This window comes from Pezoporus occidentalis, unplaced genomic scaffold (genome assembly GCF_034315485.1).
Source record: "Pezoporus occidentalis ecotype Australia unplaced genomic scaffold, CSIRO_AGI_Poc_V1 ctg7, whole genome shotgun sequence".
Taxonomy (NCBI): domain Eukaryota; kingdom Metazoa; phylum Chordata; class Aves; order Psittaciformes; family Psittacidae; genus Pezoporus; species Pezoporus occidentalis.
Window position 1 is genome coordinate 8,987,874 of NW_026916052.1, and position 14,714 is coordinate 9,002,587.

Consider the following 14,714-nt stretch of genomic DNA (forward strand, 5'->3'; position numbering starts at 1 on the left):
AATGGCATAGCACATTATTGAATTTTGAATTCTTTGAGTGTTGCTGTCCTCATATTTAAGTCTAACAGAAATTTAGCATAACAGCAGGCCAGCTGGCAGCCTTGAGAGCAATGGTAAAGCAGCATTCAGAAATGTGCTCTACGGGGATGTGTATCAACATGACAAGGAAGGTATATTAACATGGGCTTTAGTTTTGTGGAAAGAAAAGAAAGGCAAGAATACAGACTGTGATCCTTTTGTGTGACAATTATGGTCAACAGGTGCCCTGTTACCCTACTTGAGTGAGATATCTGCAGGGAACTCCTGAGAAGATTGAAAGTGCAGAAGAAGTGTTTCCATTTACATAGGTATGGCTATATGTAACATTGTTTTTGAAGTGGAAAAAATACCTACTAGCCCAGGAACAGAACCTGTCCAAAAAAAGAAAAAAAAGATGGAAATTATTTTAATATGATCGATCTATTTGGTTTTACAATGACAAGAGTATCTACCATAGGCAGAAGATTATTGTGTAGAATATATATATATTATTGCATAGAATTGATAGAATTTATAAGGAGCTTTTTGATTTTAATTTCTTTTCTATATTTCATGACTTTGCCAATACAGCAGAAAAGGAAAGTCTTATCATTAATGCAGACTTCTTAAGAAAACATTACCTCAGCTAATGCAAAGTGATGCGACAATGCTGCCAATGATGCAGCCCTCCACACAGAGGAGTGTGTGGTCAGATCAAACCTTACAAGGTGCAAGGACCAAATTACCAGTGTCCGTGACTGACAAACATGTTTCATTTATTTTACTTGCGAAAGGATGCCACCTCCCACAGTAATCATGGGCAGGTAGTCCCTATGAACAATACCATGTGTACTTTTTAGTGTTTGTTTACCTATTTGGAAAAAGCATCTGGAATGTTAATTCTCTGGGTGCTGTTCTGGGAAACAGAGCAGAGCTGCTGTTGCGTAGTTTAAGACCTAAGCAGATGAAAATAGAAAGCCTGATTGCTGGTTGTCTCATCAGCCCTTGTGAAAAGCAGCTGACAGTGTTCATGTTTGGAAAAGAGGAAATTGGAGACCCTTTACATTTCTCCTGGTGTTTCGAATCACAAGAACATATGTGACTGCATGTCAGGAAACATAGGGAGGCTACGGTACTTAAGCCACAATTCAGAGATGTGCATTGTCACACTTTAACAGAATAGTGAACTGGTTAAGAAAAAAAAGCTGCTTTTTTTTTTTTCTTCCAACTTTACCTGTGATAATGGACGATAGGACTTCAGAAGCTCGATGGGGTAGCTCTGGGCTTTCTCTTTTTCTGCCTGATTTTTGTTCATGATTGAAAGTTGAAATTTGGATTTGGCATCATGAATGTCAGCCACCAGACTGGGACTTGTACTGAGAGTAGCTTGCAGAATATCACTGACCATTTTGATTGTGACAAACACCACAGAAACATAACAAAAGCAGTTCTTTCTCTCCTAAGCGTGAGCAGAGTGGTTGCTGGTTTGACACCCACGTGCTTTTCCCTCCCTCACTGTTGCTGTCTTCACACTTTAAGCCCCCTCACAGAGCTTCAGATCAACTGTTGCACAAGATACCTGTCACGTTTCAAGACCAGGCTGTCACACAAAACCTACAGCAGACACTCATCAGGGAGGGCAGATTTGGTGATAATTTTTGGCCACTTCCTGAAATCTGCAAGAAAGGCACTCAGAAAGGCAGTTTTGCAACAAATGCTATGTGTGGTGCTATTGCAAATCAGCAGGATAAAAGAAGGAAAGTAGGTAGAAAGTACTCAGTTCTGAGAACAAAAGAATATTATGTGCCGCCTTTTTAAAATGAGATTCCATTTTTTCCATTTAAGAAGCTATTGGTCTTGTGATTCTGTCACTGACATGCACGCTGTCATCTGGACTTCAGTCTCGTGCTGTTGCCCTGCATTAAAAATGTGATTTTTTTTTTAACATTGTCTTCTGAAACAATATCCAGTTATCCATATGGCACTAAGGATGCACAGCTCCCAGACAACCCTTCTTCTTATATAAACAGTAAAAAAGAACATAGAGGTTATAACAAGAATCTAATAATCTCTAATAATCCTCCCATGGCTCCTGGTAGGGGTGCACGGCCCTCTTAGGGCAGCTTTCAGCACAGCCTGCCTGCAGCTGCCAGGATGGCAGGGCTCCCCTAAGAGACCAGAGGACTCTTTTTCGCAAAGCAGAGCAAAGCTCCCATATAAACTTCAACACATATGAACTTCTCTGATTCCAGTGCCTTTTCTTCACATTTCTCTGTATGCAAAATGGATTTCATGTATCAGCCATATTTAACAATTTGAAGAAGTTGAAGAGAGAACAAAAAGCATTTGGTGCCAGAAAGGGACAAAGAAACATTAGGTGATAATCTGTCTTCCAATTTAGGGGAACTTTTCTATCAGCTGCTCTCAGAGAACTTGAAATATACTTTCTCTTGCCTTTGCAGAGCTGCTGTGCTTTGCCTTCCAAGTGAATGTGGCAATTTTCCAAGCCAAGCTTACAGAGGATAGGAAATAATTCACTCAAATATTTGGCTGGTAGGAATTTAAGCAGTAAAGAAACTAGCTTCTTTCTAGAAAGTCTTGCAAAAAGTGGCCTGATTTACTTATTTTTTTTGACTCACTAATATTTCTGCTTGAGTATACAGTTTGCGAGCCGTAAACATTGTGACAAATAATGAAGTAATCATGCAATTAAGACTCAATTACTTGTGCTGTTAAAGTGACCTCTTGCTCAGTTTTTCCCACATAAGAAGAAATAAATATGATGTCTTTTTCTCTTGTGTTAGTTTATGGCTTGAATTATGTGAAAACCAAAAATGTCATTCTCGTGGTTTTACTTTTGTAGGGCTGCCTAGACCGTGGTCTATCATGAGGCAGTCAGGGTTCACAGAACATTTTACTAGCTGCTCCTAGCATGTGGACAACTGATGAGTGGGGGGATGCAGAGAGGATGAGCTGTGGCTTTTTTCTGTCTCCAAAACTCAAGTCTATTGGGGCAGGGAGCATGGATGGACAAGTTTTGGCTTTTGAATTCTGCAGTTCAAGTGCAGCTGTTGTGCTGAGGCTACGTGGTTTATCATTTGGGCTATACAGGTACAAAAGCAGGAGCTGAGCAGGCCTGCATTGATGGCTGTGGGAAGAAGTGACCCAGCAGATAACTGCCTTGTGGAGTGAGTCACTTTGGAATACCACATCATGCCCACCCCTGTTCCGCAATGGGACTCCAGCCATCACTGCCTCCCTCCTTTTGACCTGCTCTCTGTGCCAAGCCCTGCTCTCTGCTCTCATACCACATGTGAGATGCAACATGCATACATGTGTATCTCATCCTGCTTGGCTGTATGAAGATACTGGTCAGTGATTTGTAAGCCCTGGTCCGTTCTACTGCAAGGCCTTGGCAAAGGTGAAAACAAAGAAGAAATCCTGGCTCAAAGGTGCCATGTAATGCCATCCTGAAGTATAGCTTTGTTAGTCCCTGGGCCCAGGTCGAAAGGGATCTGTTGATCACTAGATAGGCTGCTGATGTCTCATGTCTTAAATAACTTCCTTTAATAGAGGCCTGGGTTGTGAGTCTCATATGGAAAACATTCAGTACATAGGATTTCCATGGATACCTGCTGTTTTCTCCTTGGTGCCTACGGCTCAGATGCAACAGTTTATATAACTGTCAGCTAAATCAGCCAACTGTTCATTCTGGTGGCTAGGGACCAAAGACTCACATGTGCCCAGCACATAGTCACTTTACACCTATTTGACTAGGACTTGCTACTTACAAGACAGCTTGCTACTTCAATCTTGTCTGTTTTCCATGTGGAGTCCCAGGCACCTGCTGAGTGTCTCATAAATGCCCTCAGCTGCTATGTCCTCCACCCCACGACTCTTCTGTGTAAGAGGCTTTTTTCAGTCTGTCTGAAATTCAGGATGCAAGCCTCTTTTGGGTGAATCAGAGATTTCTGTCTTAGTGCTCTGTCACATTTTTCTCCTTGAGCTCTTTGCCACTACAACTGCTTTATCTGTCTGCTTTTCACTGCAGCAGTACCACTGATTTGATTCTGAGTGGATGGAGCTGGATCTGAAGTGCCAGAATAATCTATTTCTCCCATGACATGTCTAGCATGTTAAAATTAAGCAATAGCCAACTTATATTTGCACTTAAATTAGACTGTAATAGCAGTGTTCTTAGGGGACCCTAATAAGAACTGAAGAATGACACTAAATCAATGGACTTCGTGTTATAAATACTAAACTAAAATTCAGATGCTAAGCCCAATGGACTTTGTTTGAACTTGTTAAAATAGGATTTCTACAAAATAATGTTGTCATGAAAGAGTTTTACCTTCAGGTTTTTAAAAGTATCTCTTACTGAGTAAAAAGAAGTAAAATAGAAAAGCATTATTTGTTAAAAAAATATAAAGAAAAAAAAGATGCGTGTGTTAGCACACATCCCATGCAGCGTGTGAATAACTTGGTTTTCTTTTCAGTTTAGTCAACTTTATTGAATATTCCATTCTCTCCCAATACAGTGTATTTCTGACTTTATGTTTGGTCTGAATTACTCTTCTAGCTTTGTGATCCACACGTGCTGATATCTCTTCTGCAAAACATTGAGGATCCTGGCTCATTCCATGATTTCCTTTCCATCAATATTAACACTTTCCATTTCCACCCCTTACAAGACAGCCTAAATAAGGCAGAATCCTTTCAGTCACAAAGACAACAGAAGCTATGCCCAAAACCCTTTTCCAGAGAGAAAAGGGTAAGTCCTCATCACTCCAGATGAGTTAATGAGGACTCTGTATGAAATCAGTCAGACTGGTCGTTACAGGTCTCCATCACTGCGCTTTCTTCTTTCCCTCTCTGCCTGACTTTTAGATATACCTTTAGATTTCCCCTAAATCACTTGCTTCTGAGGATGTTGGCCTGCCTTTGGCTGGTTGCATTATTAAAAGAAGCTCCTTGTCTTTGTGTAATAAGTGGGTTTTTTGCCTCTTTTCAGTGACGGTTGGGCAGACAGAGATGAAGTCATTGAAGGTTACGAACCTGAAGCAAATGGAGGCATCACTATCAAACTGCAGTCTCCAGAGGTCTTGTCATTTGACGACTACTACCTGAAGCTGCGCCTGGACACCAACACCCGCAACCCCTGGTTTCCTGAGTTCTGGCAGCACAGATTTCAGTGCCGCATCCCAGGGCACCCACTAGAGAACCCCAACTTCCAGAAGAACTGCACTGGTAACCTGTCAACTATTTCCTCTTTGAATCTGTTTTGGCAAAAAGTTGTTGTTCTTTTTTTTTGTTTTGCTTTGGGGTTTTTTTTGGTTGGTTGGCTGGTTTTGGGTTGGTTTTTTGTTTTTGTTTTTGTTGTGTTTTTTTTTGATGTATAAATCACCAGTGAAAAGTGCCAACCCCAAATTGTACAGATATAAATCCCAGCTCTGGCATGAGTATGTCCGGCTCTGGTTTCACAGCCTCTTCTCAATTTAGTTCTGCTGTGTGACAGAGTGACTTGTTCCCTTTTCATGTTTTAGGCCTATGCTGAGGCTGACAAGAGTATCCAGTTTTGTAATATGGCTTTTAAAAAATAAGTAACCATTAAATTTTGACAAAAGTAGGAACAAATTTAAAGTATTTTTTCTGAAGTCAGCTTTTCTGAATAGCTGAATAATAAGCTTATAGTATGTTTCCACTATATAGCATTCATCTAAAACCCACACTGTCTTACAGATAGAAGTAGATCTCACCTTATAGCAAAAGAAGTGTAACTGTGCATAGACAAGTTTTCTTCCATTGTAGAATCTGAGAAAGTAAACCAAAATATTTCAGTAATTTATTAGTAAATTGAGATTTTTGTAAAATACTTGCTGAGTATTTTTTTTTCAAATATTTTGTCTGTAGTTTACAAATGTTTCTAGTCAAAAAGGTACACTCTAATAGTAAGGAAGTTATTGTATTAGAAAGAAAACTAACAAAGCCTGGCTTCCCTTGGCTTTCTGTCCTATTCTTTACATCTCCACCTCTTCTATCTAATAGCAATAATCTCAGTTGGTTTTCATGTGCTCCTGAGCTGAATTTTCATAGTGTTCCTAGTTCTTCCTTTCTCCATTAGTAACACTTAACAATAGCTTCCACACTACCTTTTGTTTTTCCCCAGTTGTCACTGACTCAAAACTTTTTTGACGTGCTGATGGGCAGACAGGCTGGCCCATGTGGGTGCTGGGTGGCTAGCAGCAAGACAGATGGGCTAAATCAATGTTGAATTTATACTGATATTTTTTACTCAAAGGAGTCATTAGCTTTGGACTCTACCAAAATGTTGATTTATGGTATATAGATTTAATTGGCTTTGAGACTGCTTCAGCTCAGACAAAGGAGTTAATATAAGCAAACAAGGGCAAAGATTACTAAGGAGGGGTTGAATGATTGGTGCACAGTGCAAATGCATAGCCTGCCTTCTTAAGAAAAGAAACTTTAAATTACATTGCTTTGTTCATTCCATTCACATAAATTTCATGCTGATACTCTCTAAAACGGTCTCCTTCAGAGGAATCTCTGCAGCTGTTGTAAACACTGCTAGTTTGTTACACAGCCTCTGTTCAGTTATGAAACTAAAAACTTTAGTCTGAACCAGCATAGTCATTCTTCATCTGCTGCATCAAAGGCAAATACCAGCTGGAAAGTTCAAAATGATTGAGATGGGGCACTTCTGCACTGAATGTGCAGATGAGTTTTCAGATAGTGGTTGCTGTAGATTCTAAAATTGTACTTGAGCCAAAAAAGCAGTTAAATAAATTCATGGAAGAAAATTAATGAGGACCAATTTATGGAGAAAAGCAAGCAAGCATACCTACTAAACCAAAACCACCCCAGACTGGCTTGGGACATCCCAGGGTTGAAGCCACTGGACACTGGAAAGGACGCTGCAGAGGTACTATTACATTCTTGCCATGATGTTCTGTGCTTCTCAAAGTTTCAGGTATTAGAGACATGAACCACTACATTCTGATAATACTAGTGGAATACAAGCCCATTTGTCTACATTGGTAGATTCTGACAGTAAATAGTCACAATTCAGTCACCCAGACTTCTTCCTCTAAAAAGCTTTAAGTTTTTGTATGAAGCCTCAAAATGTGCAATACTTCTTAGGCTTTGCTGAGAAACAATCAGCTCTTAAATTTGGTAGTGAATAACCCTCAGGCTTATCACACACAGTGAAGAAGTTCATAAACATCTCAAAACACTTATCACACACAGTGAAGAAGTTCATAAACATCTCAAAACACCAAACAGAAGCACCAGGAAGTATCCATTCCCAGTAGTGGTGTACCCACAGAATCAAGAGACCTACATGTCTCCAGCAAGTATGGGGGCAAGAAAATATTGTATTATTTTTTTTTTAACTGCACAAATCTGACTGGCGACTGTCTGGCATCACCAGAATTTTCTGCACGTGTTTTTATCTGACCTTTCTGCAAGGTTAAGAATGTAATTTCAAATGCTAGCAGCTTCAAAGCTTGCTGGTGGAGCCTTTCTCTCCAAGAAGTTATAGTAGACAGTGCTAAGAAACCACTGCCTTTACCTCTCACAGGTTTGGAAGCAGACCTTTTGGCAAACTCTCTGCAAAAAGGAGTCTGAATTACTCTTCCCTCTTTCGCAAAGTATCTCCACGCACAAACTTGAAGGAAAGGATCCATGCTGCTCAATAAATAATAAGCACTAATATTTGAAATCCATTAAAAGTGCCAGTAGACAAAGTTCTGACTTCTTTGCAGTACTGCAGATTTAAGTATTTCTCCTACTACTGCATCACCCCAGCAAAATTATCTGTATTCAATACTGGTATCAAGCACCTTTACTCCATTATATCTAAGAGCTTTCACTCTTACCTCACAGTATTCCATCAATATTCCTGTAACAAGGTACGTAAGGTCCTGCATTATGGAAAAAGCTGAATCCTCTGTGGTCCCAGGAATCCTTGCACGTTATTAGCATGGGCAATCACCATCTCTGGAGCCTGATCTGTTCTGTATTCCAGAAGTGCACTGGTAGTCCTTACTGAGAACAGAGCAGACCCATAATTTTCAAAGTCAGCAAACTGCTCAACTTCATCTTCCATGTCTGGAGAGTCAGCATCTCAGGAAACTAACGAAAAGGAAAAGCAAGGACAAAAATAGTTGTGATATTTAAGGGAGCATCGTGTGTTTGTATTTACCCAGCAGTAGGTTGCCTAGGAGCACCCAGAAACAAAAGAAAAGGAAATGTTGTTCTCCAACTACCTTAATTTTAAAAGACTCAGAATATCCATTTTGAAAAGGAGATTAATGGCAAAGTCTGTATTTGAGAATCTTCAATTGCTGTCTGCCCAGTATAATTTGCTCGTATACAACATAATCACTTTACTGAGTGATTTATTCAGAATTGCCACTGAAATGTAAAGTTCAATTTTTAGCATTCATGGATAGGCAAGGATTTCTTCTCAAGCAATTATAGCTGCTGCATTTGCAATTTCTCACACCTTGTTGCTGTTGAGTCAGCACTAGCTTGGGATTGCAGACTGTCTATGAAGCAAGGGAAAGCCCATTCCTAGAAATCTCCCTTCTCCAATGACAAAAACTACTGCTTGAATTTCCTTATTCAGTTCCTGAGAAGACTGATGTCCTTCAGGAATGCTCATGTTCCGCTGAGATCGGAATATACATGTATATTTTGCGGGAGGGAAAGTTTCTCTCTGAATTAAGTACTACTGGAAGGATGCAAGTCCAAGGGCATTCTACTCTGTGAAGTCTGTGGGTTGCCTAACAATTTTCCATGTTTTCAGAATAGCTTATCTGGATGACCTGTGTCTATGTGGTAGTAGCACAAATTCTTGGGAAAAGAAGATAGTCATCAAGAGTAGCAGTGACTGCTCTTTTGGATTATCCCTGCTTGCAAAAATTGAAGAACTTACCTTTCACACTTGGGTGGTGGCCAAATGAGTTGGGAGCTGTTTTTGACTAATTCCTTGCTAATGTTGTGGCCAAAAGCCTTTCATTTAGAAACTTTCTTGTATGTAGATGGATTGGATCTGGCTGGGATGGAGTTAACTTTCTCTGTAGCAGCTCTCATAGTGCTGTGCTTTGCATTTACAGCCAGAAAGGTGTTGATAACACACCAGTGTTTTGGCCACTGCTGATCAGTGCTTGTAGACGATGGAGGCTCCCTCCACTTCTTATTCCCCTTCTTCCCTGTGAAAGGACAGTAAGCTGGGAGTGGGCAAGAGGCTGCGAGGGGTCATAGCTAGCACAGCTCACCCAAACTGACCAGAGTTCCCATACCATATAATGTCATGCTGTGCCAGGAAAGCTAAGAGAAAGGACGGGGTCAGAAGGGAGCATTCATTATTAGGGCATTTGTCTTCCAAAGAAACTACTACATATTGATGCCCAACTTCCCAGGAAGTATCTGGACACCACCGGCTGATGGAGGTAGAGAATATTTTTGCTCTTCTTTGTTTCCATGCATGGCCTTTGCTTTTCTTTATTAAATCCCCCTTTATCTCGACCCACAAGGTTTTAATTTTATTTTCTCTCCCTTGTCCTTCTGAGGATGGGGAGTGAGAGAGTAGTTTGGTGGCCACCTGCCAGCCAGCCAAGGTCAACACAGCACAGTAGAACAGAGATACTTGTCATGAACATTCACCTGTAGTTTCCTTGATAGGATAGCAGGCCCAAACCACTTCCAGTACAGTTCATGAACTGTCCATGCCACTATGGTACTTTCAGTGTTTTCCACATAGAAGCTACATTCTTTAGAAAACAAAGCATATCCTGCAACTCTGCGTGGACCCCTGACTCATTGTGGTTTCACAGCATTCTTCATACCCTTCAAATGAAAAGTCAGGACAGATCAGACTGTTTTAGCACAAACAGAAAAAAAAAAATTAAAAAATCTGTTTCTGAATTGGAGATACTAAGAAGCTACCTAAATCAGGGTGGATCTCACATTAAGTTCCCTTAGCACACAGCCCAAGCAGTAGTCACAGCTTGTTTCTGTTCATCAGACAATTCAGGCTTTTCTGCATTTCGGAAATTGTATGGAGGTTGTACCCTGACAGCAAATGGTAGACTGGTGATAGACGGCATGTCAGGCATACACAGTTCAGGTATCCTTCCAGCAGTTCTGTAGGATGTTTTCTCTTTCCTGATCTGACAGAAATAGCCTGAATGGAAATGGTTTTCTCTCCACAAAACTACAGTGACAAATATTTCTCCACTGGACTTGCTGAGCCCACACAGGCCAGAATTAAATGCCAGTCTCACTCTCACAGAAATGGTATAGAATTCAGAGTAGTGTAAACACTTGTACAGAGGTCTGACTACTGTTTTACAGAATGCTTTATTCACCTCGTGGCAGATAATACAATGGTTGTAGTTTACATAAATGACTTTTGATGAGTGCTTCTCTGCACCATAAGAGACAGTTACGGAATTGGTTGTGGAACTGATGCAAACATCAGATTATGCTCACAGCAGTTCATTTGCTGGGACAACAAAATACATTGGCAGGCAATCAACACAGACATTTTTCAGCAGAGCAAAGTGAAGCAAACTGGGCAATTCATGATTCAAGCATTGATTCAATTGATCTTTGAGGAGGATTATTTATCAGTGAATGTATTTGTGGTGGACAAGAACAAGAAATGTAGTTGTTTGGGTTTTTTCCAAAGTAGATCCAAGCTCCCTGTAGGTTGCTTACTCATGCCTTGGTCATGCCATAACGATTGGTTTATCTGCTAATTCCTGTTTTGATTGAAAAGAACTACAAATGATCAGTCTGAGTTCAGCCAGAGTCCCAGAATCAGTCAGTCAGAAGGGAGCTCAGAGAGACTGCAGTCCAACCGCCTGCTCAGAGCAGGGTAAGCTGTGAGTTTGGACCAGATTGCTCAGGGATTTATTTACTGGGGCCTTGAAAACCTCCAAGGAAGAAGGTGGTACGTCTTCTCTGGGCAGCCTGTTCCACTGCTTGAATGTGAAAAGGTTTTGTCTCATATCCAGTTTGAACCTCTCTTTTTTCAAGTTATGCCTGTCATCTCTTGTACTCCCACCATGCTTCACCAAGAAGAACCTCTCTCTTCTCAATAACCACTCCGCAGGTATGAGGGGCTGTTGTAAGGTTCCCTTGCAGCCATCTCTTCTCCAGGCTGAATAAGCCCCAGTCCTTCGGCCTGTCCTCAAAGAGTAAGGAGTACAGCTCTGCGTCATTTTGATGGGCCTCTGCTGAATATGCTTTAGGTTGTGTCTTTCTGTATTGGGGTTCACAGTTTGTGAACCCAGTGAAATAGTCTAGATGCAGCCTGGTGTGTGCAAAGCAAATGGTGGCGATAGTAGGGAGGCAATTACATGCCCCAGTCACTGGCTGTGCTGCTATCAATACAACCCAGGATGCTGCTTATCTTCATTCCTGCCAAGGATCTGTATGGCCACCATATTCTTGTATCAAATTTGGTTCTAAGAAGTTGTATCTTTTCCCATCTTCTTTCTGCATCAGCAAACTTGCTTAGACCTAAGTTTTCATTGCACCCTGGATCTCCAGCATATATCTTCACAGCTTTTCAAGTCATAGGTACAGCATAGTAAGGGTAGCAGAAAAGAGCTTGTGAGGAAGACTAAGCATTCCAGAAAAGGCGTTTATGCTTTGGTATGAATAATGCAGTGTCATACTTCTTGAGACAAAAATTGCAGGGAATATAGATTGTATTGTCACTGTGAAGACCTTGAATTATTCACTTTGCTTGGTATAGTCATAATTTGAAAGAGATGAGAATGGTGCAGCAGAGTTTTAGGTATCAGAGACTCATACAGCAGCACATACAAAGAGCAGAGCAGTGTTACAAGAGCGCCAGTTCAAGTACAGGAGTAGTACAGTTATGCTGGTGGGACATTATACCCAAGCTACTAAATCAAATCATTTCAGCAAATGTTTCTGGAGCCAGCTTGACCCGTTTGCTTCTAGTTACTCTTTCTCTGAAAAGCATCCTTAAGTGTTTGTCACCATTGCCATCCACTCATAAAAAAGTAACAGGTTTTATCTCATCCAGACTTAGACAGAGTCCTTACAGTTTTGGTGAGGTTGGGTTTTTTTTCTGGCATAGGATAATAATATCTTTTTAGAAGATATACAGAGTGTCTACTCATGCCTCTCATGATGTTTGTTTTCCTGTATTTGTGAAGTTCTCCTTGACTGTACTTATTAGGAAGACAGAAGACTGATGACTGGCCTGTTCCCACGCTTAGACAGTTTCGTACTTGGATAATACATCTTTCAGACCACGTCCAGTCCATCAGCAACGCACTTCAGAGTTTTGCTTACTCAAGGATTATTTTTTTTTTCTCAAGACCTCTCTTAGTTTCTATGGGTTTGTATCAGATAACATGGGTCCTTCTTTTTCTCATCAGTGGACAAAGCAGTCCAGGACATGTCCTTGGTTTTTTTCCTACACTTTGTTGAAAGGGAGAATGCATTTCTAGTGAGAGTTGATCTGAGTGGTTATCAGTGTTTCAGGTTATGTGCAAGGTGGACAAATTACATCCAGCAGACATTATCAGGGCTCATTCTGCAGTATCAGAAGTGCTCATAGGTGCTTTTCTAAGAACATTACTTTAATCTCAACATCTGCAAGGCTCCCCTTGGACCACCTGTTCCATGAGACTGCGTCAGTAAACTCACCTACGGTAGGAGCTATTTTTGCTACAACAGGTCAAAATAAGACAGTAGCCTGAGGTCACACTGTGTCAGATCAGTCTCTGTTGGTAAATCACTTGTGCAGAATATAGGGAGACATATTCCTAAGATTTTGAAGAAGGAAGCGAACTATTGACATGCCATAACTTCTTCAAGATGTCATGGCATGTCAATAGCTTCTACCTTACGTATCCTGCAACTTACCCTCCGTAACTCCCGCACTGAATTATATACTTTGTATATATACTTAGTTCCCTGCAGCAGAGGAGCTGAGTCCTGTGTCACTGTCTTTGCTCTCAGTATGAGGCAGGAGACCCTAGGAGCCACCCCACAGTAGTGATCAAAAAATTATCTCAATTTCATGGGCACTTAGAATGAAGCCTATTGGAGACAACTTGTCTGAAAGAACTCTAGTTGTTACACTTTTTAGTCGAGGCTTTTTTACAGCAGATAAGACAGGAGAGCTGTAGTCTCATTTTATTTCCCAGACAAGGTGACAGCTTTTAAGGCTTAAAGAAGAGGAAGATTAATAATGTGTTTATCTGTGATAGATCATATGAATTATTCAGAGAAGATGGCCAGGTTTTTGTTCATTTGCTTCTAAGTTCTTATTTCTGTGTTTGGAAGACAGCAGCTACACTTATCTAAAATTTTATGGTCCCAGAGATACTTCTAAACCAAGCTGTCTATCAGAATACAATAACAATAAATATTTTTCTCCTTTTAGGATCCATGTAAAAATGAGATCATCATGAAATGAAGGAAAGAAGCGATATACATACACATCTTTGTAAATAGCATAGAAGACAGTTTGCAGAACACATACGTGTTACAGCAGGATACGACAAAAGCTTTCTGAATGTAGTATTTACACCTACATTTTCCATTGTGTCTTTTAACAATCAAAGTTTCCACTTCTGGGATTAAGTAATTTCTTAGGTAGGCTTGTAACATTCAGTCTTCTCCATTACATTAGTAAACTGCTGGTGCTGCAAAAGAACAGGACACATGAATCATGCTCCCTTTTGCCTCCCTGGAGCTCCTATCTCCTGTGCCTGGAGAGCAACCGGGCACTCCTGACTGCTCAGACAGCCACAGGTGCTTTGAACTTGTATCAATAGCATGATGAGGATGAAAGCACACAAATTAATTAACTTATTCCTAGAAATCAACTGCTTGTGCAGGTCACGCATCAGAACACTTAGCCTATACATAAGCATTTAACCAGGTCAGTAAGTAAACCAGATGAAATAACAGGTAACTGACCTGAAAACAAGGCCAACTGCCTTCTGTCAGCACTTTCTGGTCTTTTGTTAGATCCTATCTTCACTTTCCTTATTTACCTGTAGGTGGAAATTTTAAAACTCAGTTTCCAATTTTACGGTAGCATTACCCCATAAATACAAGTACAGAGGAGACACAGTAGAAGCTAACATGTAGGCACAAACCCACAAGATGATTCTTTCACTCACACAGGTCTAGCTGCAGACTAGAGATACCCTTTGCGTGCAAGGATATGTTCTGAAAAATAAAGGTCTTAAAATAAATGTGGGGGTTCTTAATAGGTCTTGGGCAAGTAGTAGTGTAGAACAATAAATGGTGAGAATGAGTAGGTAAACTTGAACCATACAAACCGCAAACTGTCCTACTCAGAATAAGCTGTATTGGTACACACAGGGAGAATAACCTGGTGGAAGATGTGTGCTCCAAAGAGCAGCACCACCAGAATAAACTTTTGTTTTCCCACTCATACTGGGAGGTCTGGGGGAGCACAGGAGTCTGCTAGTGTGGAGGGAACTAGTTAAAAATAGTGAAAGCAGCTACTACAGGTAGGCTGTGTTGCTGACTGAGCCAGAGAGGGCCACTGCAGCACAGCAAGGTGTGAGACAAGTCAATTTCCAAAGATTTCCTTCAGCTCAGATTTTTGAGATTCATATAATAGAAAGGAGCTTTGGAGGAAC

The 14,714-nt window shown here is 40.7% G+C and overlaps 1 protein-coding gene across 8 annotated transcripts in view; it reads left to right on the top strand.

The window, feature by feature from the left end:
• GRM1 (glutamate metabotropic receptor 1) overlaps positions 1–14,714 on the top strand; it is a 177,611-nt gene that overhangs the window by 108,064 nt on the left and 54,833 nt on the right. For all 8 annotated transcript variants that reach the window (XM_062641944.1, XM_062641942.1, XM_062641943.1 and 5 more), the window contains exon 4: positions 5,033–5,268. In XM_062641944.1, the coding sequence (XP_062497928.1) occupies positions 5,033–5,268 (236 nt within the window). The remainder of the gene's footprint in view (positions 1–5,032; positions 5,269–14,714) is intronic.